The sequence below is a fragment of the Seriola lalandi genome, unplaced genomic scaffold (assembly GCF_002814215.2).
Source record: "Seriola lalandi dorsalis isolate HSWRI2012SDOR001 ecotype SW California unplaced genomic scaffold, Sedor1 jcf7180002054763, whole genome shotgun sequence".
NCBI lineage: Eukaryota > Metazoa > Chordata > Actinopteri > Carangiformes > Carangidae > Seriola > Seriola lalandi.
The window spans coordinates 120,813-146,228 of record NW_019525316.1 but is presented as its reverse complement, the minus strand read 5'-3'; the positions used below and the strand labels follow the sequence as shown (position 1 = coordinate 146,228).

Sequence of the window (25,416 nt, the reverse complement as noted above, 5' to 3'; positions counted from 1 at the left end):
AAATATTGTAAGGTCTCAAGACTGCCGCCGAGTGGCACTGTTAACCAGCTAACTTTGGATATGCCTCTTTCCATTCCACACAACAAATATTTATCATAAGAACAAGTTTAAATTAATATTTAAATTTGCTAAATAATATAACCATTGTATATAGAATATAAATACCATTCGCAATTAAGACGTAACGACATAATATACAATTCCCAACCTACACTCCAGTCCAGAAGATGGCGGTTATGTAACTAAACATTCGTTAACGGCCACAATACTTCACAAGAAGAAGGAAACCAACGAAGGAACGGCTGCTGAGCTACTCCAACAGCCGCTTTATTTAGCGAAATATGGCTGCTGTGCTCCCCGCCAGACCGCCCTGCGATAGTAACCCCGCTACTCCTGGAGCACAATCCATAAAGGTGACATTTATACTCCGTAACGACACGAATCACAGATAGCTGTGAGCCGGAGCTCTGCATGGTTGGTTGTTTAGCTAACAGCTAGCTGACTGTCCAACGGCTGCCTTCGTCTATGATTGACAATTGTTAGCCACATTAGCATCACTCCTTTGTTTTCAGTTGCGATCAATGAATAGTTAGTCTATTTGGGGTGGTTTGTGTTCCTCTGTTGCGTTTACAAACAGAGACCCGTGTTCTTTTCCAAGGGTCCAAGTCAGAAATAGCGTAACGCGTTCCTGTTGAGTGGTTTGACTGCAATTTTATGTAGCCTACTCCTTCCTTCTGCCAGTCACTACTTTGGCAACTGTGCATATAAACTCATGCTTTCTGTTTTGGTTGGACACAAATGGGTTGCCAAGGAATCACAGGTTGTATTTGCGTAATAAGTAGGTTACTTCCAATCACACCATCCAATCAACAAATCTCTTCCAGTCATCCACTGATGCTGGTTGTAGGTCAGAAGCATGAAGGTGTTTTTAAAACTACCCTAAGCAGATGTTTGTGAAGAAATGCTGAAAAAAATTCCTGTGAACTTGCCCCATATGTGTAAATGAAAAAGTAGAGAGGACAGCATGCTGTATACTAGTTGTTAACATCACAATATATCATTATTATAAGTTAGAATTGCACCTTTTCTTTTCCACTGCAGGAGGATGTAATAGAGGAGGAGTCCAATGATGGCAGCCAGCCTCCCAAAAGACGTAGGATGGGTTCAGGGGACAGCTCTCGAAGCTGTGACACCTCTAGCCAAGATCTTGGGTAGGTTGGCTTGGTGCTTGGTGTGAAACAACAACTTGCAGAGTGCTAACTTAAAATATTGTCCAACCTTTTGTTTCTAACCAGTTAATTACCAATGGGTTCAAAAAGTTTTTGTATTTATATGATTTTTGATTATGCTCTATTCTCAAAATTGTCATTGTCATCTTTTTTGGTGTGTTTGTTAAGAGTGTAAGACATGTTTAATCTACTTTTGTCTCAAGTGACTTTACAATTTGTACAGTGTACAACACCCTCTGTCCTTACACCCGAACACACACACCAACACATAGTATAGGAAATTAATATCAGTATAACAAAGTTCAGGGTTATAATTTTCTTATTTCATGAATTTATACAAATGCAAACACAAGTTGAACAGAAATATATTACAGTTTTAATGGTTTACTTTAACTTTTATGGATAAGAAAAATGAACTTGTATTTAGTTTAAACTAAGCTGTTGTTCTCCCACTACAACCTCCCAGACCGACATATTTCCCAGCAGAGAACCTGACAGAGTACAAGTGGCCGCCAGATGACACAGGAGAGTATTACATGCTGCAAGAGCAGGTCAGCGAGTATCTGGGAGTTACATCATTCAAGAGGAAGTATCCTGGTAAGAAAATTTTTATAATAGTCCTCAATCAGTTGATAATTTGCTGATTAAAAAAACCATAGGTTTATTTGATTATTATAGATTATGAGATTAGTGTTAAATCATATTTGTATTATATTTTAACATTGTGATATATGCTATATTAATATGCAAATGTGTACATTTACAGAAGAGAGCCATTCCAGTAATAATTCTTGGTCATTTACAAGTATAGGCACTGAGAAAGCTTCTAATGTTGTTTTTTGTCCCTCTGAAGATATGGAGCGGAGAGACTTGTCCCACAAAGAGAAACTTTACCTGCGTGAACAGAATGTCATCACTGAAACACAGTGCACTCTGGGTAGGAACCAAATCCCAGAACTATAGTGAAGCGCACAGTTGTTTTACTGTAGTGCACAAAATCCTTTTGTGAGGAACCCTGTTGACATGATCTGCTGTGAGTAGTATTTGTTCATGCAAGTGTTTTTTGTTTATTTCCAGGTCTGACAGCTTTGCGGAGTGATGAGGTGATAGATCTGATGATAAAGGAGTATCCCACCAAACACTCTGAGTATTCAGTCATACTGCAGGAGAGAGAGCGACAGAGGATAGCTAAAGAGTACTCTGTAAGTACAAAAACAACAGAAATATCCTGTTGAACTTAGGACTGATGAATAATGAGGCATTATACTTTACTATAATGCATTTGAGGAAAATTCACCATGTGGCTTTGTCCATTTTCCTTTCATAGCAAATGCAGCAGCAGAATCCTCAGAGGGTGGAGGCCAGTAAGGTTCCTGAGTACATTAAGAAGGCAGCAAAAAAAGCTGCAGAGTTCAACAGTAACTTCAACAGGGAGCGTATGGAGGAGAGGAGAGCTTACTTTGACCTCCAGACACATGTAAGTCCAACCTGTGATATGGATGATCTGTGATTTTACATGGATTCATTTTACATAAGAGACACAGAATTTTTGAGCATTGCATTTTTTTTGTGCTCTCTCAGATCATCCAGGTGCCTCAGGGCAGGTTCAAGGTGCTGGCTCCAGAGCTGACCAGGACAGGGCCCTACCCTGTGGCTCTTATACCAGGACAATTTCAAGACTACTACAAAAGGTACAGTTACACACCTAGATGAAGGCTTTTACTTGCAATTGGTCTCTTTTTTCCTAAGTGAAATAGTGTTTTCTGAATAGGCTTATAGTATTGTATTATCTATTGTTCTACTGAATGTTTTGCCCTGATGCATCATTGTGTTGTGCATAACAGGTACTCTCCCAATGAGCTGCGATACCTGCCACTGAACACAGCTCTGTTTGAGCCTCCACTGGATCCAGAACTCCCTGCACTGGACTCAGAGCCCGACTCAGATGATGCTGAGGATGGCAAAGATGAGAAAAAGAACAAGAACTCATCTGTAAGACATTAGAGTGATACTCTAGTTGCCACTGGATGTGTGTTAGATCACTCCATCCATCATTAACATTAGCCATACTTGATTCATGTATCAACATTAAAATATTGTAATATACATTACTCTTAAACCTCTTGTCCTTCTCTCTACAGGACAGTTCTTCAGGCAACACATCAGATGTGGAGAGCCAGGAGGGAGCAGGTGGACAGGGCCACAAGTCCAAGGCCAAAGACAGGACATCCACCCCAGGCAAAGACGGCAGCCTGCGGCACTCAGCCTCCCACAAAGCCACCCCAGGGTACAAGGTAGAGGACAAAACCACCTGAACTCTTCTCCAACAACAGCAGCAGCACTTTCTACCCCCTCCTCCTCTTTCTACTACTACCACTCCCTTACTCCATCCATCCCGCCACCCCTCCCTAGCTTTCTTCACTTTGTTCTCCGGCTTCTACAGTTTGTCAGCATTTCAGCTGGGACAACCTGGGCCACACACTCTCTCTCTCACACACACACACACACACACACACACACACACACACACACACACACACACGCACACACACACACACACACACACTCACTGACTGGGGGGGTCCTGTCTTCAGTTTTTGTTTTTATGATTGCCACTTGGCTTTTTTTTCCCCCCTCTTTGTACCAGACTGTGAGCAATAAGAACATTTTAAAGGAACAGTTCACTTGTTTCTTTTTCACTGCACTTTCACCTTTTTTGTTTTTTCAGCGAAGACAAATTTGAACTTTAAAAGTTTTTCCTTTTGAGTGTCTTCAATATACCTCTTGTCTGTCCTCACTTGTCAAAAAAAGATACTTCCAAGACAAGTAAGTGGATGTTTTGGCTGCTAGTTTTGCTTTTTCATTTTTGAAAAGTCTTTTTGTTACTCTGATATAGAAAATATAAACCACATACATTTTGTGGTTGCTTTTAAAGTAGTTGATGTTAACACTAGAGAATTTTAACATTTATATCTGAAGTGTAGAATGCACTTAACCTTCATGTTTAAAGTGTGTATTGGTATAATAATATGTTTTGTTTATACACCATGTGATGTACTGTTAATCTTTCAATAAGTATCAGACAGCTGTTTGACATGGTCGTTACCTGTCCTTGAGAGATGAGGACTTGCTGACCTTGTTCACACTGTTGCTGAGCTGAGCTAGAAGTAGTCTGCATGCTATCTGTCTGGTTTTGGACTCTGCTGGACAAGCCCCACACCAGTGTACTTTTCTTTGACACCCAGTCATGGCATATCTTTGGTAGTCATGTTAAAGAAATGTTAAATAAATGGCACTGTAGATGGGCAAATAGTATTATATGAGTCTTGCTCCCTACAGCCCACTGTGCTGTGCACACACAATTCCAGCGCCTAAAAATATGCTGGTATATTACCATTATTAAGAGTATGATGGACCTGGGTATGTCCAGTTGAGTTTGGCTCAGCTTTGTGGTGTGGGCATGGTCCTTTTCTAGTGTCTGTTTACGGGTTTCAGTGTGCTTAAGTTTGATTTAACTTGACCTTGAATTGACCTTTATTCATCAGATCATTTTGCATATGCATTTGAGCCTACAGACATGGCATGGCATGTTGGTAGCCAGAAATAACTAGAATTACTCAGTAATCTAATATCCATGTACTGTATCAATATGTGATGAGTGCAAAGGACCTACAGTATAGATGAAACAACTTTAGGGCATTTCTGTATTTGAAAAAAATGCAATTTACAGAATCCAGGTTTGATTCATGACTTTGTAACTCTGTTAAATTGGCCAGAGTAAAATGCCCATGGACTTAGAATGTGCCAGTCTTCTTTTCAGTGGCAGATGTTTCATATATTTTCCCATTTTCAGAAGTTTCAAAAGTAGATGAGAGATCTACTGATTTGTAATGACTTTTATGTCTCCAGAAAAGACACTACATGTGACAGGAAAAGTTTGAGGCAGTGATGCAGACTGCTAGCTGATTAACGTTACTTCGCTCTGGTCTGGCTACCATCTACAGTATGTGCAGTGGTTAATGGTGACCTCATGATTGGTGAAAACTAAAGCTTTTGAGTAGTGTGGTGTTTCACAAACGGCTCATGAATAAAAACTAATTATGAACAACAAAGTTGGAATTAGATTGACTGATTGACTAATTGCCTTTACAGCAGTGTTTTTTTCAGATGTGATACATGTTGCATGTTACATACATGTCAAATCTGTGTTGCACCATTAACATGACATGTTCAGGTTAATGATTTGAATTTGAATTGATATAAAAGCTTTGGCTCCACCTTTCTGTAGCTTATACATAGACGGACATTATGGAGATTAAAAAATTGGTATTCACTGTTTGATGTAGTTTCAAACAGTAATATGACATTAATTACATAAACATCATGTGCAGCAGATTATACTTTTTGCAATTGAATCCGTGAATCCGACAGCTAAGAAGTCTAGAAAAGTCTAGCCAAGAATGTGTGGTGCTAGTTTGATTCTCAGAAGGAGCTCAGAAGGTTTCATTATTTTGTGTGTCAGACATTGAATTTGAGAGCCATGATTTTCAGTCCAGTCGTAAGGTTGTGAAGTGTTCGGTTCCACTGGATACTGTACATTCAGTCCAGGCAGGTGTGAGGAAGCTGTGAGACACAGCTAACACGTTAATATTTGTAGCAATGGCTACAAACCTCATCACTTACATTATAGAAATCTCTTGACAGCAGAGACATAATCACTTAGATGTCAATAAAAGTAAAGCACTATATTTATACCATTTGATCCACTGATCTAAAATCAGTGGAAGCTAGCTGTGGATGAATGTGTTGTCAGCTAGTATAAGGTTCACACTTAACTGTCCCTCTGTACTATGTCTGAAATGATATGTAATGTTAAAAGTTCTGTTCTCTTTTCTGTGCATAAAATACAGTATTTCATGTCCAAATTTAGTTAATTTAGAATAAAACTTCAAACTAGCTGGATTCAGCCTCATGAATTGCTCCTTTTCAGTTTTACTGTCTGGATGTTTCCAATGAAGAGATGTTTTGACTGTGCAGGCATGAAGCAGACTTATTGGACTTAATAAAGCGTAGGCTGGGCCCTGCTAGTAATGTAAGCGGCTGTACCCACAACCACATTATCAGTTCACGATAGCAGTATGGACAAAGCTTTTACTAGATTTCAGTAATCCTAGCTAGGCCAAATCTATGAACAGCTGAATTTTCAGGTGAATTGGTGGTGAAATATTCATTATATTCACATATGCATAGTGAATATATATGTGAATGTGCACGAGCAGTTCAGGGGACTGTGTCCAGCTCTTCCTTTTTCTTACTTCCCTTTCCTGCTGCTGTCTTTCTCTTTGTTTAGTTTTCTCCTTTGTTTCTTGGATATCATCAGTACCAAATTGTGTCCTTTATTGAACCATAGTTTTGTACCTTTGGCTCCTTTCCAATCAGGGGACATTTTAATGAAGGATGTCTCACCATATCTTGAGGCATTAGAGGTAACTGGACATGATGTAGGCTAATCAGGCTAAACACATGCTTTGTCCATGAAAAACAGAAAAACAAAGTGAATTTTGTCAGTTGACAACAGATTTTGTACATTTTAGGGATACTGTTGAATCCTGTAGGCATCTAACGATTCTTCAAATCCATAGTTTGCAGGCTTTGATTTTTGAACCACGGTTCTAGCCTTCTAGCCACATGTGTTATAGTGTTAGGTGTGATATAAAAAATTTGTTTTGTTATATTATTCAACGTTGCTGACTCGTTAACAGTTTGAGTCACATTGTTTGTAATATCATAATATAATGTCGCTAATAACCATCCATTCATATTTTCTGCTAGTGAGCCAAAGGTGTTCTGTGTCTTCCAATAGAGACATTCAAATTTTAAACAGCTCCTGTGTGACATCCTGATTTAAATGTCCCAGAGTCTCTTTACCTTCCTGCTCTGGTTCTTACCTTTCTGTCCTCTGTGAAACTCAGTACATTCAATAGAAGGCAACTCTTCAGATATCCATATTTATACAACACAGTTAAAGAAGGGAAATTAAGTTTTCAAACTCAAAGAAGAGGGAGAAGTGGCGCTTGTCTCTGACACCATATTGGTTCAAATTGACAAGTGATGAATATTTGTCAAATAGCTTTGAACATTCTTACATAATAATAGAAGATGTTTTTTCCAGCACTGCACGATCCTTAAAGTCAGTCTCCTATAAAGTTGATCAATGGAAAAAAAAATCTACTGTAGATTTTAAATGCCACATGCTTGCAAGGTCTGATAGACATGATACACCTTTCTTGTATTTGTACCCTGAGATAGATTTCAGTGCCATGAAACTTAGTAGGAAGGCAGCTTTGATACTAGATGATTGATTTTTTTAGTTTAAAATGAATAAATCAGTCATGATGAATTCATATAGTGTGCCCCGAAAAAGATTTTTTGTTTATTCTCCAAACATTTGTTGAACTACTTTGTTGTCCATAACTACAGGATACCCATGTATGATTGGTTTTTATAGCATTATTCTGCCCTTGCAGCCTAAGGTCATTCCCAATGCTATATGTGGCATTTGCCAGAAGGGTAAAGAGGCCAACAAGAAAGGCAAGCCAGAGGCTCTCATTCACTGCTCCCAATGTGATAACAGTGGTAAGTTCACACGCTTAATTTTAAAGGACAGTTCCCTGTTTTTTGTTGTGATGTCTTCTTTTTTTAACTTTGTGGTCAAGTCAAGTAAATATCTCCAGAATCCAGAATTTGCTACACAACAGCAGCAGAATTGAACCACTTCTAATGATATTGATATTTTGTGCCAAATATGCTAAGTTAGAATCACGGGTGGTGTTTAAGTACATTTTATATTTTCAGCCAAATGTTTATCCTGCCTTGTTGTATTTACATTTAGATGGTAAAGTGTGGAATTTCAGTTAATGTGTATAATTCCCTTGCAAACACATATGTGGTTCAAACAGATGTCAATACAGTTATTCATCTGAAAGCTGTTTCAAACATGGGAAATTTTAGTGTTTTTTTTATGTTTTTACAAACATGAAATATTTCAAATACTTTCCAGTTAAAAAATATTTAAATTCCAAATGTTGCTATTTCGTTGTAATGATCTTGAGGCTTTCTGATGCAACAAGACGGTGTATTCACGTGTGTGTATGTGGATGGGTGGGCCTGTTCACATTATGTCTGTTTTTGTGTCTTCGTGTTTGCTTGTGTGTGTGTGTGTGTGCATGTGTTGTATATTTATTTCTGTCCTTGGATATGTGTGCGTCTCTGGTTCTGTGCATGCATGTTTGCTTCTGTGCACGTGTCTCCATGTCTGTAATTTTTAGGCCACCCGTCCTGCTTGGACATGAGTACGGGGCTGGTGAGTGTAATCCAGACGTACCGTTGGCAGTGTATGGAGTGTAAGACCTGCACCGTGTGCCAGCAGCCCCACCACGAGGACGAGATGATGTTCTGTGACAAATGTGATAGAGGATACCACACATTCTGCGTGGGCATGGACTCCATTCCTACTGGTGAGTGGATGGACATAGATACAGTACATTGTATGTGCAGGGTGGATTGATGGGCAGACAGATAGACAACCACTTACTTGACTTAAACTACAGTCCTGATCAACATTGCCCTGGGTGACTGGGCAACAAACACTATGAGAGAAAAAAGAGCAGACTTGAACATACTTTCCATTTTTATAGTCATTCATTTAAGTGTATTTCAAGTTGTCTTTTTCAAAGTAATTAAGTCAGTCTCTCTGTCTCCTCAGGGCTTTGGGTATGTGAAGTGTGCGACAAAGATTTCACCACACCCAAGAAGAAGGGAGGAGCCAAAACACCTAAGAAGTCAAAGTCAGCTCAAAAATGAGCAACAGCATCTTTAACCACAGTACCTTTACTGAATTGTACACAAATGCACTGTCATTAGTTCAGTCATTTCCAGAAGCTGTAAAATTTCAAAAAACCAGGTCATTGTTTTTCTCAAAGTCTTTCTTATAGAATGTTTTAAAGGCCCAGATTGTGATCCAAAAATAAACAAAGGTTTTAGCCCTCCTACCAAATGCCAACAATCAAACATAAGATCTCAACCTGCTGTTACTCTTAACTGACTGACTGGTCTTTTAGAGTTTAACACTAGAAAACAAACATTAATATTTTCTGTGAAAGCTCTGACAACATCGGTAAGGCAGGCCTATAGTTTGAATTCTTATTTCCCATCTTCAAGCCAAACTAAAATAATGTATGTGGTTATACTTCAAATGTATGTGCTTAAAATGCCCAGATTGGGCATTAGCTTTAGCATAACAACTCTGTTCTGTCATGTTAGAGACTGACTGACTGACTGAACCTCAAACACCATACAGAAATAATATTAACAGCTAAACTGTAAATCAAATCCATCCAGATATACTGCACTAAACTGTGAACCACTAACAGTATCAGTGTGTTCCTACTTCATTAAACCAATGAATCCTGTAGTTTCTGAACATTCCTGTAGTGAAACTGTTTGATGGGAAATTGTTTCAGTTGAACAAATGGTGCTTTTGATCTTGTACTACTGAAACAATCAGGGTTTCAAACCATTTTTGTATGTTTTTGTATCTTATGAACTACCGTTTAATAAACTTTATTTAATGAGGCAGGCCAGTAAAGAGCAGTCTTATTTAAACGAAGTCTTGTCTAACATAATGACATGGTGCTTGTGATCCTGTGTAATGAAATGTAATAGACACTGGCTGTGGTAGACCTCACGGCTGCTGCAGTTTTCAGGTATTTATGTGTGAGTCTTGTTTATCAAAACAGAGTTCTCAACCCTTCACTGTTGATAATTGTACAAAAATGTAACCACTCATTGTAAGTACGTAGAATTGTAATCGAATTGGCATCAATCATTTATGATTATTATTATTGATGTTTTTGAAATCACCTTAAAATAAATTGTTTTTGTTATTTTTTTTATCTGATCTATTTTGTATTGTCCTGCAATGAGCAGGTTGTTTAAGGAATATTTGTTGCTAATAATGTCATAGTCACTGAATTCTGAAGTGTCTTCTTTTTCAATAAAAGCTACTTAACAAAAGAGTCATTCTTTTGTAACTTGTGTACCATAATAAATGAAATCCGTCAGTTTAATTACTGAATGTATGTGTTCACTTTAGCATTGTTTTTATTCACTTTTTTCTCTTAAAAAAAATAAGAGGGATAGGAGGCTTTACATATGTAACATCTTGAAACTTTCATACTGTCACCATTACAAGATGGACTGACTGCTGTGTTTGAGCCTTTAATGTTCCATGAATGTTTGAGTGAATAACAGGAAGTTGAAAGGTATTTGAATTTTTATTGTCACCTAAATTATGGGTTTGATGCCATCAAGTTTTGATGCATTCAGTTGTGCAGATAACTGACTTCATCTTACAAACAACTTATTATTACTTGTCTTGTAAATCTGTTTACCTGCAGTCCAGCAATCTGCAAATCTGGATTATTCAATTATTTGATTTCTGCTTTTGATATATTTTATATTATCCTTTCAAATCAGACAGAATTACCCAGTGCTGTAAGGTCACATATAATTCTGGTCCTGATGAAAGCTTGATGTAATGCTGGCCTCACTGACAGCGCCTGCTTTATTAGAAACATCCTGTGGGGGCGCTCTGACACAGAGTACGACTGAACACGCGGGCGAGCAGACAGTCAAAGAAGAGGCTGCCATATTGCAGTGATACAGCGACTTTACCTGGCAGAAAGCTGAACACTGTTGTCTATCCGTAACAAAGATGCTCTCTGCGCAGACTTTTGGAGACTCTGGGAAGATGAAAGAATATCATTATACCGGTCCGGTAGAGCACCGGTTCTCACCGTACGCTTTCAACGGAGGGTGAGTTTGATTTTCCAACTGCTGGCTAGTTAGCCTACTAGCTAACATTTACCTCCAGTTGGACTGTGCTAACGAGCTAGCCAACTTAGCACACGGAAACAAAACAAAGGTAACGCTAATGAAAAGTTTGAGAACAGAGCAGGGCTTGTTAGTCCACAATACGAGCTATTCCCATAATAACTTACTGGGAAGTTAACATTATTGGCCACGGATGTATAAAGGAAGGATTAGTTAACTAGTATCACAGTTTCAGTTTCGTATCAGTAGCTTAGCTTCCGTTAGCAAGTGTCAGTGACACCAGTTTAGTGACGGTGTTTATAAGATGAATGAACTAATCTGTGTTGTGTCATTTATTCGTTATTATTTTCAGAACTGTACTAGCTGTTGCCGGGGAAGACTTCGCCATCGTAGCCTCAGACACCAGGCTGAGTGAAGGCTACTCAATCCACAGCCGGGACTCACCAAAATGCTACAAGCTGTAAGTGTGCACAGTCACCTCCCTCCCTACTTTCAATGAAGGGCAGCAGAATTAACAATAATAAGACACCATATCATCACTATATCATCACTAATTAATCTGTCACGGGTCCTCCACTCAATTTCTTGAAGACACTGCAGCGTCAGTACTCTTGTAAAATGGACAGTGCCGTTTCCCTGTGACTATTAATGCTGTACTAGCTCCTCGGTTACAGGCCCGATGGTATTGGGGATAAAAATCACCCGTCAGTGCCACATAAATGACTGAAGAATATACTGTTCTTACTGTGTCTGTTGTGCTTGTTTCTCACCTTACAGGACAGACACAACCGTCATTGGATGCAGCGGTTTCCATGGCGACTGCCTGACTCTGACCAAAATCATTGATGCCAGATTAAAGGTGAGCTGATTCAGGCAGTTTCGTTCTCTCATTAGTCTCATCCGTAAAAAAAAGTATATTTCTGATGATTCTGCTTGCCCCTGCTTGTGCACCAGTGCAGTCTGTTTATCTCAGTGCTGTTTAAGACAGAATTCACAATAGTCTGATATTTTATGTGTCTTGTTAGCTTTTAATGATGACAGTTGTATTTTTTTCAGTTTGAATTATTCTAAAAATCTCTTACAAGAAACTTTAAGAGTGACTGTGTATACATTATGGATATTTGTTTTGCAAGGTCTCCTCTAAATTGCACAAGGACCTTAAATAGTCTCCAGTGTTACCACAGTTAATTAACAATAAGGATGCCATCTTGGTTCTTTTCTTCTCTTGTTCCGTCTTTACTCTCAGATGTACAAACATTCAAACAACAAGACAATGACCAGCGGAGCCATCGCAGCCATGTTGTCTACCATCCTATACAGCAGGAGGTTCTTCCCCTACTACGTCTACAACATCATTGGAGGACTGGATGAAGAGGGTATGTACTTAAATTCATCAGCTAATAAGATTAGTATTTATTTTCTGTAAGTTTGTCCAGGATGCTGTTACATGATGACATTCTGATCTGCTGTGAATGCAGGTGACTGAAAGTATTATGCTGTTAAAGTCTGTGGTTTGCCTATATTGTGCATCATTGTATCAAAGCTATATTCCATTATCTTTTCTGTGTCTAAGTTGGAAACTGTAAAGCTTTTACTATCTTATTGTAGTAAGTGTTATTTTGTAATATTTAATATCTAATGTAGGCAAGGGAGCAGTGTACAGTTTTGACCCAGTGGGCTCTTACCAGAGAGACACCTACAAGGCTGGAGGATCGGCAAGTGCCATGCTGCAGCCACTGCTTGACAACCAGGTGCACATATGCATACTAACTAAGTATTCAGACAAACAAATGTACAGTGCTCCTGTCAAGTTTCCTTACAGTGGACGAGTTATGTTCATGTTTGACTCTCTTTCCAACACGCTCTGCCCCCAGATTGGTTTTAAGAACATGGAGGGTGTGCAGCATGTCCCTCTGACTCAGGACAAGGCGGTTCAGCTGGTCAAAGATGTCTTCATCTCAGCTGCAGAGAGAGATGTCTACACCGGAGATGCCCTTCGGGTCTGCGTCATCACTAAGGAGGGCATTAATGAGCAGACTGTACCTTTGAGGAAAGACTGAGGAGTAAAAATGATGTTTCCATCTGCTTTCTTCTTTGGTCTGTTCTTTCCACATTCACACTGTTGGTTTGGCCCTTTTACATCAAGTTTCTTAAAACAGGAGTTTTGATCCAGAGGTTATTCAGGTGGCCTCTTATGTGAGGCTTTTACTGGGGAGCTGATTTTCCCTTTTGATATAAGTTGACTGTCTACATTTATTTCAAATGTATGCTCTTCTCCTGCTTTCCACAATTACTCCCTTCCTATTTTCATTATTCACACATCCTTGTTTTTGTGGATTGCCAACCTGATTCTAGATCAGCACTCCTGTTCTGAGAAGCAAGTTCTTCCCTCACCCATGCCTAGATTCTGCCTCTGTTTGGATTTTTCATTACGTTTTGGAAGGATATATACCCTGCTATTCTTTTTACATTCTTAATAAATGTAAAGAACTGAAAAATCTGCTGCTCTTGTTCATGTGCATGTTTTCACACTGGTACACACCACCTCAGATATACTTACAATGTTGTGCTTAGTTTTTACCTAATTAAGAAAAAGATAATAAAAAAAAAGATCGCTGCCAACAGAGGTAAAAAGGCAAATGACTGTTTATAGATTGGGTGGCAGCCACTATAACTAAGACTAATAAATTAAAATGCAGAAGAAAAGTGTTTAGTAAATATTTTTTAGTGAACTGCAGCATTGCTTCGTACATTTGCAGGACAGTACTGTACATTTTTAACGTTTTGTACTATCAAGTTTAGATATCTTATATCTTGTTTTAATTTAACTTGGTTATCAGCCTTTTTTTTTCTACGGTGGCCCTTTGGGTCAAACATGAGGACGAGGGCGGGTATAGTCATTGAAACTGGGGGTCGCTTGGGTTTAGCAGTTTTTAGGGGATAGCAGTTGTGTGAATCCCGCGCCCTCGCTGGCAGAACGGGACTTGTGAATGCAGTGACCGGGGCGTCCTGCTGATGGTCAGTAAAATGTCCAAACCGTAAGCTGGCTGCTAGTGCTACAGTGTCTGGTTTGCTATTTCTACACGTTAAACGCAGAAAATGCTAAATGTGTGGGTGTGGCAGCTTCGGAGTTAAATGAAACCTTCGACGGAGCTGAAGTTACAGCAGTAAAATCATTGTCCTCCAGTGCTACCATATGTATTTAAATACATTACCAAATTATGCAAAGTTTTAAACTTGTTCTGCTGCTATTATTCTTCATTGCAAAACTTAATTAATTATTTTCATCTGTAGCATTTAATTTCATTATTACATTTATATCGTTAAGTTTCAAAATGTAGTCATTGCTGTTATTGTTACAATTAGATTGCAATGGCTATCGTTAAACTAAATTATAGGGATGATGTACACATCTTTGGGGCATGCCTATCATGCACAGTCAGACGCACGTATAAATGAGACCACCGGGGGGCGCTGTTGGACCAGATGAAACTTGAAGCCCCAAGTCGCCACATCATCACCAAGAAGAGTTAAATTACAGGTCTCAGCAGAACATAAACTCAGATGTGTACGTCTGTATATGGAGGCTCGTTGGTCTAGGGGTATGATTCTCGCTTAGGGTGCGAGAGGTCCCGGGTTCAAATCCCGGACGAGCCCTTCTTTTTAAACCTGTGGGTCACACAACTGAGAAACTGTTGTACAAATAATGTTTCAGGCAAAGCAAAAGACTATAGACTACAAAACCTGCACCACAATGTACTGCATATTATTGAGTTAACCAGTTGGAATACATGCAGATGAAAAAAGTGCAGAAAAGCACCAGCAATAAGCTAAATCCAAATGTTTATATTGAGTGGTGTCCAGTCAATTGTTTGGAATTTTATCCGGTCCTGAAATGACAGAACAAAACACTAGGCTGTTGACTAATCTTGCAACTACAACATAATGAATTGTGTTGAGAGGGTGTTGTTTACATATATGAGATGTAGGGCCCTAAGATGCCACATCACCAATTTGGATTGTTTAATTAATGGTAGACTGGCACAGATGTTTATCAAGTCTGACATCTGGCTCGTTGGTCTAGGGGTATGATTCTCGCTTTGGGTGCGAGAGGTCCCGGGTTCAAATCCCGGACGAGCCCTGATTTCTTGACTCCTGGGGTCACAGAAATTTGAATAATCTGAGCCTTTTCGTAGGCTGTTTTAACTGGGTCTTAGAAATGTTCTGGCCTTGTCTGTACTGAACCTCCCTGAGACGCCTCATTAACAAGATAAAAAGAAAAAAACATTTTCATGTAAATCGAAAAACACACATTTTAACACACATACACGTATAATAGCCTGTCTCAAATATGTACAGGTAGGATCAAACAACAAGCTGTGTGATGTGTGATGCCATTATCTTGTAAAAAGGTTTAAAAGAACTTCATGAAATCCTTGCGTGGTTGATTATGTGTTTTGAATGTGATGCCAACAACATTTGCAGTAGTGTGAATGTTTCAACAACAGACCATGGAATTTTACACATTATTTCAGTTCTGAACTTTGTTTTAAATTGTTATAAATGATAAATTGACTTGCACTTATATAGCGCTTTTCTAGTCTTACTGACCACTCAAAGTGCATTATAATACTTGCCACATTCACCCATTCACTTACACATTCATGTATCACACTCATACACTGATGGAATAGCCCAGGGCGGCAGAGGGACAGCGCCTCTGTGATTGTGTCTTGCTTTTGGGTTGTCTGTTGGTCTTTGGTGATTAGACCCCATCGTGATGTCATCATATTTGAAAGGGGGTGAGGCTGTGCGAAGTATAGGCAACTCCCCGGGGTCAAGACACTGGTGGTGGTGGTGGTGATGGGAAGAAAGGAATGCTGGAGATCTGGGTGTGATGAGGAGTGGACTGAAACAACAGCTGACGGAAGAGGAGAGAACAGATTTGACAGCAGTTTGACAGCAACTACATTATTGGCTGGTTGAGGTCATGGTGAAATCTGATTGGTTACAAAAAAACAATAACAACTGCCTGTCCAGCTGTGCTATCCACATGGGACATGAGAACTGTGATGGAAATCAAAGAACCAACTTTCCTGCCACCTGAATATGGCTGCTCACACATTTAGTACATGTCCTTCTTGGTAGAAATTCTTCTTTTTATTATATTTGTTTATAGAGAATTATAAAGACTGATCATTTCAACTGCTTGACATTCGCCTCAGTCATGCCCGAATCAAGAGCCACGGTGATGTGACATTTCTGGGTGAGAGAGGCAGATGAAAATCAAAAATGTAAGTGCAGAAACTTTTTTTTTCTGATGAGCAATTTAAGTCCAAAACCACAAGAGAGATCCTGGAAATTTGAAGTGAACTTAGTTGGTTTGATTCAGTTTAATTTTGTTTGTTAATTTGCTGTAGCGCACCCTGAAGCAAAAATCTGCCAAAAGTTCTGAGGTCTGTCTCATTTTCATGTTCCATGTGTCCTCCACACAAATTAACACTGCATTTGAAAGAACTTTTCTGGGCCAGAATGGGGAAGGGAAATGATTACAGTAACCAACAACTTTTAAAATGTACACAACCTATGGTTGTGTACATTTTGGTGAGTATTGGTGAGGGTGAGTATTGTTTTAAGACATGCATGAAATAAATGTTACTCCATTCGTTAATATGATGGCTTGTGCATCTCGCCAAGAGGCCAGTGACACTAGAAATGAATGCAGCTGACTGATAAGTAATGTGACCTCACAAGAGATTCCAGTGTTAGAAATTTCACTTTGATTAGTTAATGACTTGACTGATATTATATATTCCAACAGGGCTACTTTTAAATGTATGTTTGGATAACATAGATTGAAGGAATAAAATCCACAGCAGCTGCACCACCTGAAACCAGGAAAATATTTTCAAACACAGACTCCACCCTCCCTGTTTAGCTGGAGGAAACAACAACACGTAAACAGTTGTGATGTTTTATTTCTTTTTATTAACTCAAGATAATCAACAATTGTAACAACTGTTTACTCAGCAATTTCTTTAATAATCAAAGACTCTCACACATAAGCACAGACACAGGCAGTGTCCTCAGGCATAGTACTGAAGGTTGGCCTTCTTCTTGGCCTGGACCTCCAGGATTCCCTCCATGTAGTCCTCATGGTTCAGCTCTGTGGCTCCACGACGCAGTGCGATCATACCGGCCTCCACACACACAGCTTTGCACTGGGCTCCGTTGAAGTCGTCGGTGCACCGGGCTAGCTCCTCGTAGTTGACGTCAGGACTGACGTTCATCTTGCGGGAATGAATCTGCATGATGCGAGCTCTGGCCTCTTCATTTGGCATGGGGAACTCAATCTTCCTGTCCAGACGACCTGAACGGAGCAGTGCAGGGTCCAAGATGTCCACTCTGTTGGTGGCAGCAATCACCTAAAAAATATGCACAATATTACTGTAGCAACGTTGTAGTCATCATACTGTAGATCTGAAGCTAGAAGCTACTGTGGTGAAGATGAAGACAAGAAAATAGACCAGGAAGTCAGTGTTCAACTTTTTTTTTAAAATTATTATAAACTTTAGGAAAATTATGATTTTAGTTTTGTATATTTACTAATCACTAAATTCCCCAAATGTATTATTTTCATTTGGGAAAATGTGCAAATCTTTGTATTATTTTATTTTGTACTGTCCCGTGGCCATGTTTCAGATTTAAATTTACAGTATTTACCTTTGTATTCTTTATCTATGTATTTATGCATTTCATATTTATTTTGTGTGCATTTAGAATAAGAAATCTGCAACCTGAACATTGTGAAGTAGTCAGTTCAATTTTGCTATAATTTTGAATGATACACATCCTCTTTGTTTGGTAGTTTCCACAGATGAAAGGACACTGAATATAGACTAGATTTTAGAATTTATATATATATATATATATATATATATATATATATATATACACACACACATACACACAAGAAGGATGCAAAAGTCCCAAATACAAAACACTGTGTTTGATACGTGTTTATATTTTCTTGCAGTTGTGGTGATGTTAAAATTAGGAATGATTGTTTGATGTTAATCGTATAAGATTAAGGTATATTAATGTATTAAAGATGCATGTAATATGGGATTAGATATTTTGTAATGTTTTTGGTTGAAGATATACCCTGACACAGTTTATATATTGTCTTTTGCTGGTTTTAAATACTGCATTACTGTAAAATAATACAATTTTGAAATCATCTGTAATTTTTTCACTTTCTTGTCTTGTGGTACTAAATTTTGTTGTCAATTTAACACTACAGAGCGATTACAATCATATTTCAGTCAGAGTGATCTATAAAGTATGATTTTGTGACTACATTACATTTTATTTTAAATGTAGCTCCAGTTTGTCTTTCCCTGGAGTCCAGTGTGACGTAAATCAGACAGCACAGTATACAGAGTGTATATCAATTTACTATGGGGTGTTTTACACCGGTTTTTTGGTGGCAGCATATTTACCTTGACCTGCATGTTGGGCTGAAATCCATCCAGCTGGTTAAGCAGCTCCAGCATGGTCCTCTGCACCTCTCTGTCTCCTGCCTTCTCGCTGTCAAACCTCTTGGTTCCGATGGCGTCCAGCTCGTCGATGAAGATGATGGATGGGGCTTTTTCTTTGGCCAGGGCGAAGGCATCTCTCACCAGCTTGGCTCCGTCTCCGATGAACATCTGGACCAGCTGTGGACCGGCCAGCTTCAGGAAGGTGGCCTTGGTCTGAGCAGCGCAAGCTCTGGCCAGGAGAGTCTTCCCTGTGCCAGGTGGTCCATACATCAGGACCCCTTTAGGTGGCTGGATACCCAGGTTTTCAAACTTCTCCTTGTGGTTCATTGGCAGAACTATGGCTTCCACCAGCTCCTGGATCTGTTTATCCAACCCTCCTATATCGCTGTACTGCTCTGTGGGGCGCTCGTCCACCTCCATGGCCTTGACCCTGGAGTCGTACTCGGTGGGTAAGGTCTCCAGGATCAGGTAGGAGTCTTTGTTGACACCCACCAGGTCTCCGGGCTTCAGCTTCTCGGCGTCCACCAGCCCGATCACCGGCAGGAAGTAGGTCTGTCGAGTTGAGGTCTTGATGACGGCGCACTTTCCTTTTCTCTGGGAGTCCAGATCCACATTAGCCCCGTCCTCCTCCTGGTCGTTGGGGTCCACATCCAACAACTCGATCACATTAGACACCAGGTACGGCAGGGTTTTGTTCACCTTTATCTTCTCCGTGTTTTCCTTGATTTTATCCTTCATAGCCTGCAGCTCGTGGGTCACCCGCAGCACCTCGCTCTTCATGATCTTTATCTCGCTGTCCAGGAGCCGAGTTCGCTGAACGATCTCCTCTGTGGACATTTTTAACACTTCTTCACCGATGCCATCCTCCACCTCGTCCCAAACTGATTTGTCACTCAGCGACGCCATCTTTGCTCTGTCTGTGAGTGAACTGTGACACAGCGGAAAATAAATGTTCCGCTTCCGGAAGCAGCCGGAGACGCTCGTGAGTGCCGAAGAAGAAGAGAACCGAAGATGACACGAACCCGAGGCTGAATTAAATCTTTTTCTGTGCTGGTTTTAACTGCGAGAGGGTGACTGTAAGTAAGCAAGCAACATGCTGCGGTGCACTGGCAAATGACAGAGTTATTTGGAGCTTATTTTAGCACATAAAGTCGCTGCTTTCACTGTGGCCACAGCACGTTTGACTTACGGCTGCATTAGCTACTGTAGCTAACATTAGCTGTGCGGCTAACTTCAGCTAGCCACTGTGTTGATGTGTTGCATTTAAGAGTTTTTCAAGACATTTTGTTGGAAGACTGCTTGTGCATGGATACCTTTGTCAACCGTATACCTTTTAGAGGACACACCGTGCACATGGTGTCAAAATGAATGAACGGGCCGAAGTAACGCGAACAAACATGAAAGCTAAAAGTCGCAACTTAGTTAGCAAGCTGTGGATGTGTTGGCGCCACAGCGGCAGCTCCATGTCATTTGCAAGTGCTTCACACAGCTTTGACGATGCACGGCGACAAAAAAATTAATAAAGTGGTTGTCTGAGTTAATCTTGTTTCTGTCCTCCTTTTCAGGCACGACATAACTTTCAGAGAAGAAGACACAACAAAGAGTGTCCCTGCAGTCCACTACACCGTGGTTTCTGTTTTTCTTCAGCGTAGCTTTGAGGCACCTGCTGTGTAAAGTTATCTCAGCCTGTGTTGCCGCCTGCTCTTTGGTGGCAGTGAACCAACGTGAGGTGCTGAAGAGATGGATCAGAACAACAGTATACCAGCCTTCCAGGGGCTGGCCTCCCCTCAGGTACCACGTTAATATCAGCTTTGGTTAAAATATTCAAAATGAAAGCAAACTGAAATATGTGCCTACAATAACTTTACATTTATAAGTATCCTCTTATTCAGGGCCAAAACATAGTACTACCATTATTTTTCACTGTGTTCCAAAAAGCAATTAGTGAGGACCAATGTGAAACAACCCTTTTTGGGATGTTGCCTTTAATGGCTGGACATTATGTATTGTTAAAAGGAAAGGCATTATAAACTGTGGCTTCAGCCTCCACATATTTCGGACTGCAGAAATCTTTGTATATGCATTTGTATATTTATAGATATCAACCAATTTCTTTCTTTTGCAGACAGAAATAAATTTGTTTTGTTTGTGTTGTTCCTAATGTGGTTCTTCTCAATCCCAACTTCATGTTATTTTGGTGGTGTTTTCTTTTGCAGGGTGCCATGACCCCAGGCATGCCAATTTTCAGTCCCATGATGCCATATGGTTCTGGCCTGACACCCCAGCCTGTCCAGAATACCAACAGTCTTTCTATACTGGAGGAACAACAGAGGCAACAACAACAACAGCAGCAGCAGCAGCAACAACAACAGGCGCAGCAGGCCAACACAGGTTAGATCATAACCTCATATCCCTGGAACTGGTGTCTTCCCCATTTATTCTGAGAAAATAATATTTATCATCCAGTTCATGTTATTGAAAAAAAAAACTTTCTTTGGTCTCCAGGCCTTCCAGGTACATCGGGGCAGACCCCTCAGCTTTTCCATTCCCAGACAGTAGCAGGCTCCACCACCACAGCGCTACCAGGGAACACCCCGCTCTACAACACCCCGCTGACTCCCATGACCCCTATCACACCGGCGACACCAGCCTCGGAGAGCTCTGGAATAGTACCACAGCTACAGTATGTTTCATATCCAATAGTATAGTAAATGAGTATATGCCAAATGAGGCCATCACTCTTGAGAATCGTCTACTTAATACACACACCTTTCCCATTATGTTGTGTTTAGTTTAGCTTACTGCTGTATTTTCCTGTAGGGGAAACACGAGTAAAGATCAAAATTATGATCAAGGTGAATCAAAATTTATTTAGACCCCAAATATAAATGTAGCTGACATTTCAGACACTACCAGAGGGTGTCCTGGTGTCATGCTTAGATATGAATGTTTTTTATTACCAAAATTTGACTGCATTGCCATTTTTTCCACATAATTGAATTCGATTTTTAACTACTGATTTAACAGTTTTCCTTTATGCCTCTCTATCAATTCTCTGTGCTTTCCTTACTCTCCCTACTATCAGAAATATTGTATCTACTGTAAATCTGGGCTGTAAACTGGACTTGAAGACCATTGCCCTGAGAGCCAGGAATGCAGAGTACAACCCAAAGGTAAGACTGCCACACAGTAATGTGATCAGCTCTATATTACTCAAAAGCTCAACAGTGTGGCTTCTGTTTTCTTTAGCTGCCATCAGATTCTCTGATATGTCTCTTAGAAATGTTATCATTCCATCATTTCCTTTATGCACAGAAATAACAAAACTGATGGACATTTCTGCCCTCAAAATATACTGGATATATTTATGCTAAACAGCCCACACAGCCAGTTAAAAGGAATCGCTGTTATCATAACGGGAATCCTGATTGTCCTACCCCATGTAGCGTTTTGCTGCTGTCATCATGAGAATACGAGAACCCAGGACCACTGCCCTCATCTTCAGCTCTGGGAAGATGGTCTGCACTGGAGCCAAGAGGTCAGAATATAGTTTGTTTATTGACATTTCATGTGCTAAAGTTAATGATGAAAAGCCAGTAGAGTTGAATTCAGTAGGGACAATAAACCTTGTCAATTATGAGATACAAGACACATGCTAGCTTGCCTTTCTCCACCTTAATACATGTCCAGTTTTCTTCTTCATCTTTCCCTGTAATCTGCCTCTCATCGACTCACTCTTCTCTCCAGTGAGGAGCAGTCGAGGTTAGCAGCCAGAAAATATGCTCGTGTGGTGCAGAAGCTCGGTTTTCCTGCCAAGTTCCTGGACTTCAAGATTCAGAACATGGTGGGAAGCTGCGATGTGAAGTTCCCCATCCGGCTGGAGGGTTTAGTCCTCACACATCAACAGTTTAGCAGGTGATTTTTGTCGTGTTTTTTATGTTCTGTACAGCTAAAAGCCATGGTCACTCATTTCTAACCCGAACCTGGGATTGCTTGAAATTTATATGACTTTTAGCATAAATTTTACAGACAATATCCAGGTACTAATATCAGGCAGGCTTGCTGTATTTTTCTCACCTTTAAAATTGTTTATTAACGATTGAGCTAGTTCTTGTCATGACTAAAGTAAAGTGACTTGTCTACTGCAGTTATGAGCCGGAGCTGTTTCCAGGGTTAATTTACAGAATGATCAAACCCAGAATCGTCCTGCTCATCTTTGTTTCTGGGAAAGTTGTACTCACAGGTAAGACCAGCTTCACTTCGCTTATTACTAGTAATAGATCAGAACTAGAGTTAATAATATTAGCTCATTGCAGTTAAATGGAATTGAATCTGTGTATATATCAGCTAATAAGTAAAAAGAAATTGCATTACAACAATGTAAGACTAGGTTTGAGTTGATTTACAAACCATTATATAATGCATCAACTAGAGAGCTCAAAACAAACAGACATCTAAAATCTCAAAATTCAATAAAACTTTAAATAAAAATCATCAAGACCATGATGTAACTGGGCATAGTAACTCGTTGTCGTTAATGACATCTGTTTTGTTTGTTGTTCAGGTGCCAAGGTGAGAGCAGAGATTTATGAAGCGTTTGAAAACATCTACCCAATCTTGAAAGGCTTCCGCAAGACAACGTAGGACCTGTGGTTCCTTCCTTTACCATCTCCCCAACCCTGTCTCTTTTTACTCGAACTTTTTTTTTTATTTCCATGGAAGTATCATCTATATGTTGACCTCTACAAGTGGACTGCTCTGAGGGCTTGTTGTACAGGGATGTAAATAAGTCGCTTTTTACTTTTCATCCCTCTGGTGATTCAGATTTTTTGGAGAACAAACTTTTTAAAGGTCTTTTTTCTGTGTTCTGATCACACATGATGGTATATTTAAAACTCAATCCTTTCTATTTGTTTTTTCAGGTGCTTTAGTTTATGCCCCATGTTTCAGAATTTTTTGTTGCCCTATCACATCCCTGATTGTACATAAGACTGTAAGAAATGTAAAAAGTTGCTGACTGAAAGAGAGGTGGGCTCACTGAGACTGTTGCTGATTTTATTTTACGCAGTTTTAAATAGTTTTGTACATTGTATTTTTAGTAATTGTCAGCTTGGTCTCACAGTTATATGAACGTGTTTGGGTCTGTCAGCCCCACATTCCTATTACAGTATTATAAGAATATAGTTTCTCAAGTCTGGTTTTTGAGAGTTTTATCATTGTACCATGTACATTAAAAATCAGTTTATTCAGCATAGTCCTATTTTCAGAAATGCTGGAAGTAGATTTAACCTAAAATTACAAATTTCAATGTGAGGCATGGTACGGTCCAGTCTGTTAAGTCTGCAGTTACAAGTTGGATGCTCTTAAATTTTGAATTGAAAGAAGTTAAACTAAACTGATCCAAATCCTCCTGCTGAACTTGTCAGCTAGTTGTTGGTTGGTATCACTTTGTTTTGGTTTCTGATACATTTGTACTTAATTCTCTGGAATCAGTCTAAAAATAATTTTCTGTAGAAACAGTTTACATGTCGTAAACAAGAAGTCTTTTAATGGTTAATCATATTATATATATTTCAACTGTAATTAAATGAGTCCAGCCTTTAAGGGAACAATGCTCTATAACTTCTTGAGCTAACTGGACGCCTTGACTGCAAGAGCAATCAGGATCAGACAATTAGACAAATTCCTCCAGAGCTAAAATAGAAAGACACGATACAGTCTTAGGTAAAAGAGGCCGACTACTTTATCTTGAATTCACATTGTTCATTCTAAATTCATTAGCACTAAAAGACAGTGTGATGACAGATAAACTATGCATCATGTTGCCATGTTTATGTATTGTCTAAGTTTTTTTTTTTTTTTTTTTAATGTACTTTTTGGCCATTCAAAACTATATTTAAATGTTTTTCTTTGAGGAATTATTTTTGAATATATGCAAATCGGTTGAATCTGGCTGGATCATCCTCGCTGATTGCTCAGCAACATACTTGGCCAAATGTCTACATTTAGATGAGTTTAAATTTTGGGCACTTGTTGGTGTGTTTGTGTGGCACACAGGCGATTTCAACTAGACACATCCTTGAATGTAAAAGTTAAGCAATTAATCAATTAAAATTTTTGGATTCACAGTGCACTTGGTTTCATCACCTGTGTGTCTGCCACCTGACATCTGTATGGACAACATATTAGTAGATGAGATGAGGTTAAATACTTAATGGTGTTTATTAATTCATTTCTCTGTAATTCTGAGCTTAGCAGCAGCCAGGCAGAAAACAAGGAAGCTCTGTCACATATAAAAGCAATTCTGCGTCTGAAATTGTTAACGTGCTGCACTGTGCATTAATAAATATGTACATACTGACTCTCCTGTTAAAGCTGCTTCCTTCACTACAATAACTTTCTAACATGGATTACTGAATGGGCGTACTGGGCACCCGGACTTCACCTGCAAAATATGACAGAAGGAGCAAACAAAACAACCACAAGTCATTGTCTCTTTTTCAGCCTGGGTGTCTTGCTCCTACAGAGAACCTAGTTCACAACTTGACTATAAAGATTGCTGTGTAACATTATTCAGCCAGTTCAGTGACTTCTGGAGCTCTTCTATGCTTGTGCTACTCTTAAATTGTGTTTTGCATTTATCTTTATCCTGTAATTGCTGCTTGTTTTGTCATTGAAAAGTTACAGTTTGTCTTTAAATTTGCTAAATTAGTTACAACCTAATGAAGATTTGTATGGACATAAATGTTTTT

The 25,416-nt window shown here is 39.4% G+C and overlaps 4 protein-coding genes and 2 non-coding genes across 6 annotated transcripts; 5 read left to right on the top strand and 1 right to left on the bottom strand.

The window, feature by feature from the left end:
- The first annotated feature begins 262 nt into the window (after positions 1-262).
- phf10 (PHD finger protein 10) lies at positions 263-10,304 on the top strand. The gene is made up of 12 exons (XM_023424988.2): positions 263-413; positions 1,102-1,211; positions 1,696-1,826; positions 2,083-2,166; positions 2,307-2,431; positions 2,557-2,706; positions 2,811-2,920; positions 3,074-3,221; positions 3,371-3,523; positions 7,757-7,865; positions 8,558-8,746; positions 8,995-10,304. The coding sequence occupies exons 1-12, from the start codon at positions 342-344 to the stop codon at positions 9,090-9,092; spliced, it is 1,479 nt and encodes a 492-aa protein (XP_023280756.1). The 5' UTR covers positions 263-341; the 3' UTR covers positions 9,093-10,304.
- Positions 10,305-10,916: 612 nt separating this feature from the next.
- On the top strand, positions 10,917-13,621 carry psmb1 (proteasome 20S subunit beta 1). Its single transcript, XM_023424955.2, has 6 exons — positions 10,917-11,105; positions 11,476-11,583; positions 11,901-11,982; positions 12,370-12,499; positions 12,768-12,874; positions 12,998-13,621. Exons 1-6 carry the CDS (start codon positions 11,005-11,007, stop codon positions 13,181-13,183), a joined length of 714 nt encoding a protein of 237 aa, XP_023280723.1. The 5' UTR covers positions 10,917-11,004; the 3' UTR covers positions 13,184-13,621.
- Positions 13,622-14,708: 1,087 nt separating this feature from the next.
- On the top strand, positions 14,709-14,780 carry trnap-agg (transfer RNA proline (anticodon AGG)). Its single transcript has one exon. It is a non-coding gene; the product is annotated as a tRNA-Pro (tRNA).
- Positions 14,781-15,192: 412 nt separating this feature from the next.
- On the top strand, positions 15,193-15,264 carry trnap-ugg (transfer RNA proline (anticodon UGG)). Its single transcript has one exon. It is a non-coding gene; the product is annotated as a tRNA-Pro (tRNA).
- Positions 15,265-17,088: 1,824 nt separating this feature from the next.
- Positions 17,089-19,598, bottom strand: psmc3 (proteasome 26S subunit, ATPase 3). The gene is made up of 2 exons (XM_023424984.2): positions 18,626-19,598; positions 17,089-17,548 (listed from the first exon to the last, which is right to left on the bottom strand). Exons 1-2 carry the CDS (start codon positions 19,568-19,570, stop codon positions 17,210-17,212), a joined length of 1,284 nt encoding a protein of 427 aa, XP_023280752.1. The 5' UTR covers positions 19,571-19,598; the 3' UTR covers positions 17,089-17,209.
- Positions 19,599-19,619: 21 nt separating this feature from the next.
- tbp (TATA box binding protein) lies at positions 19,620-25,025 on the top strand. The gene is made up of 9 exons (XM_023424985.2): positions 19,620-19,740; positions 20,230-20,455; positions 20,881-21,055; positions 21,170-21,347; positions 21,750-21,837; positions 22,111-22,202; positions 22,412-22,579; positions 22,813-22,907; positions 23,229-25,025. The coding sequence occupies exons 2-9, from the start codon at positions 20,405-20,407 to the stop codon at positions 23,306-23,308; spliced, it is 927 nt and encodes a 308-aa protein (XP_023280753.1). The 5' UTR covers positions 19,620-19,740; positions 20,230-20,404; the 3' UTR covers positions 23,309-25,025.
- Positions 25,026-25,416: the final 391 nt, after the last annotated feature.

Bases quoted from the DNA above. Each gene is read 5' to 3' on its own strand.
- phf10 (XM_023424988.2), top strand. From the start codon at position 342: ATGGCTGCTGTGCTCCCCGCCAGACCGCCCTGCGATAGTAACCCCGCT. The intron at 2,432-2,556 runs GTAAGTACAAAA...TTCCTTTCATAG, and splicing joins GGATAGCTAAAGAGTACTCT to CAAATGCAGCAGCAGAATCC. The intron at 8,747-8,994 runs GTGAGTGGATGG...CTGTCTCCTCAG, and splicing joins CATGGACTCCATTCCTACTG to GGCTTTGGGTATGTGAAGTG.
- psmb1 (XM_023424955.2), top strand. From the start codon at position 11,005: ATGCTCTCTGCGCAGACTTTTGGAGACTCTGGGAAGATGAAAGAATAT. The intron at 11,106-11,475 runs GTGAGTTTGATT...TATTATTTTCAG, and splicing joins CCGTACGCTTTCAACGGAGG to AACTGTACTAGCTGTTGCCG. The intron at 12,500-12,767 runs GTATGTACTTAA...TATCTAATGTAG, and splicing joins TGGAGGACTGGATGAAGAGG to GCAAGGGAGCAGTGTACAGT.
- psmc3 (XM_023424984.2), bottom strand. From the start codon at position 19,570: ATGGCGTCGCTGAGTGACAAATCAGTTTGGGACGAGGTGGAGGATGGC. The intron at 17,549-18,625 runs GTAAATATGCTG...CATATTTTTTAG, and splicing joins AGCCCAACATGCAGGTCAAG to GTGATTGCTGCCACCAACAG.
- tbp (XM_023424985.2), top strand. From the start codon at position 20,405: ATGGATCAGAACAACAGTATACCAGCCTTCCAGGGGCTGGCCTCCCCT. The intron at 20,456-20,880 runs GTACCACGTTAA...TTTCTTTTGCAG, and splicing joins AGGGGCTGGCCTCCCCTCAG to GGTGCCATGACCCCAGGCAT. The intron at 22,203-22,411 runs GTCAGAATATAG...TCTTCTCTCCAG, and splicing joins GTCTGCACTGGAGCCAAGAG to TGAGGAGCAGTCGAGGTTAG.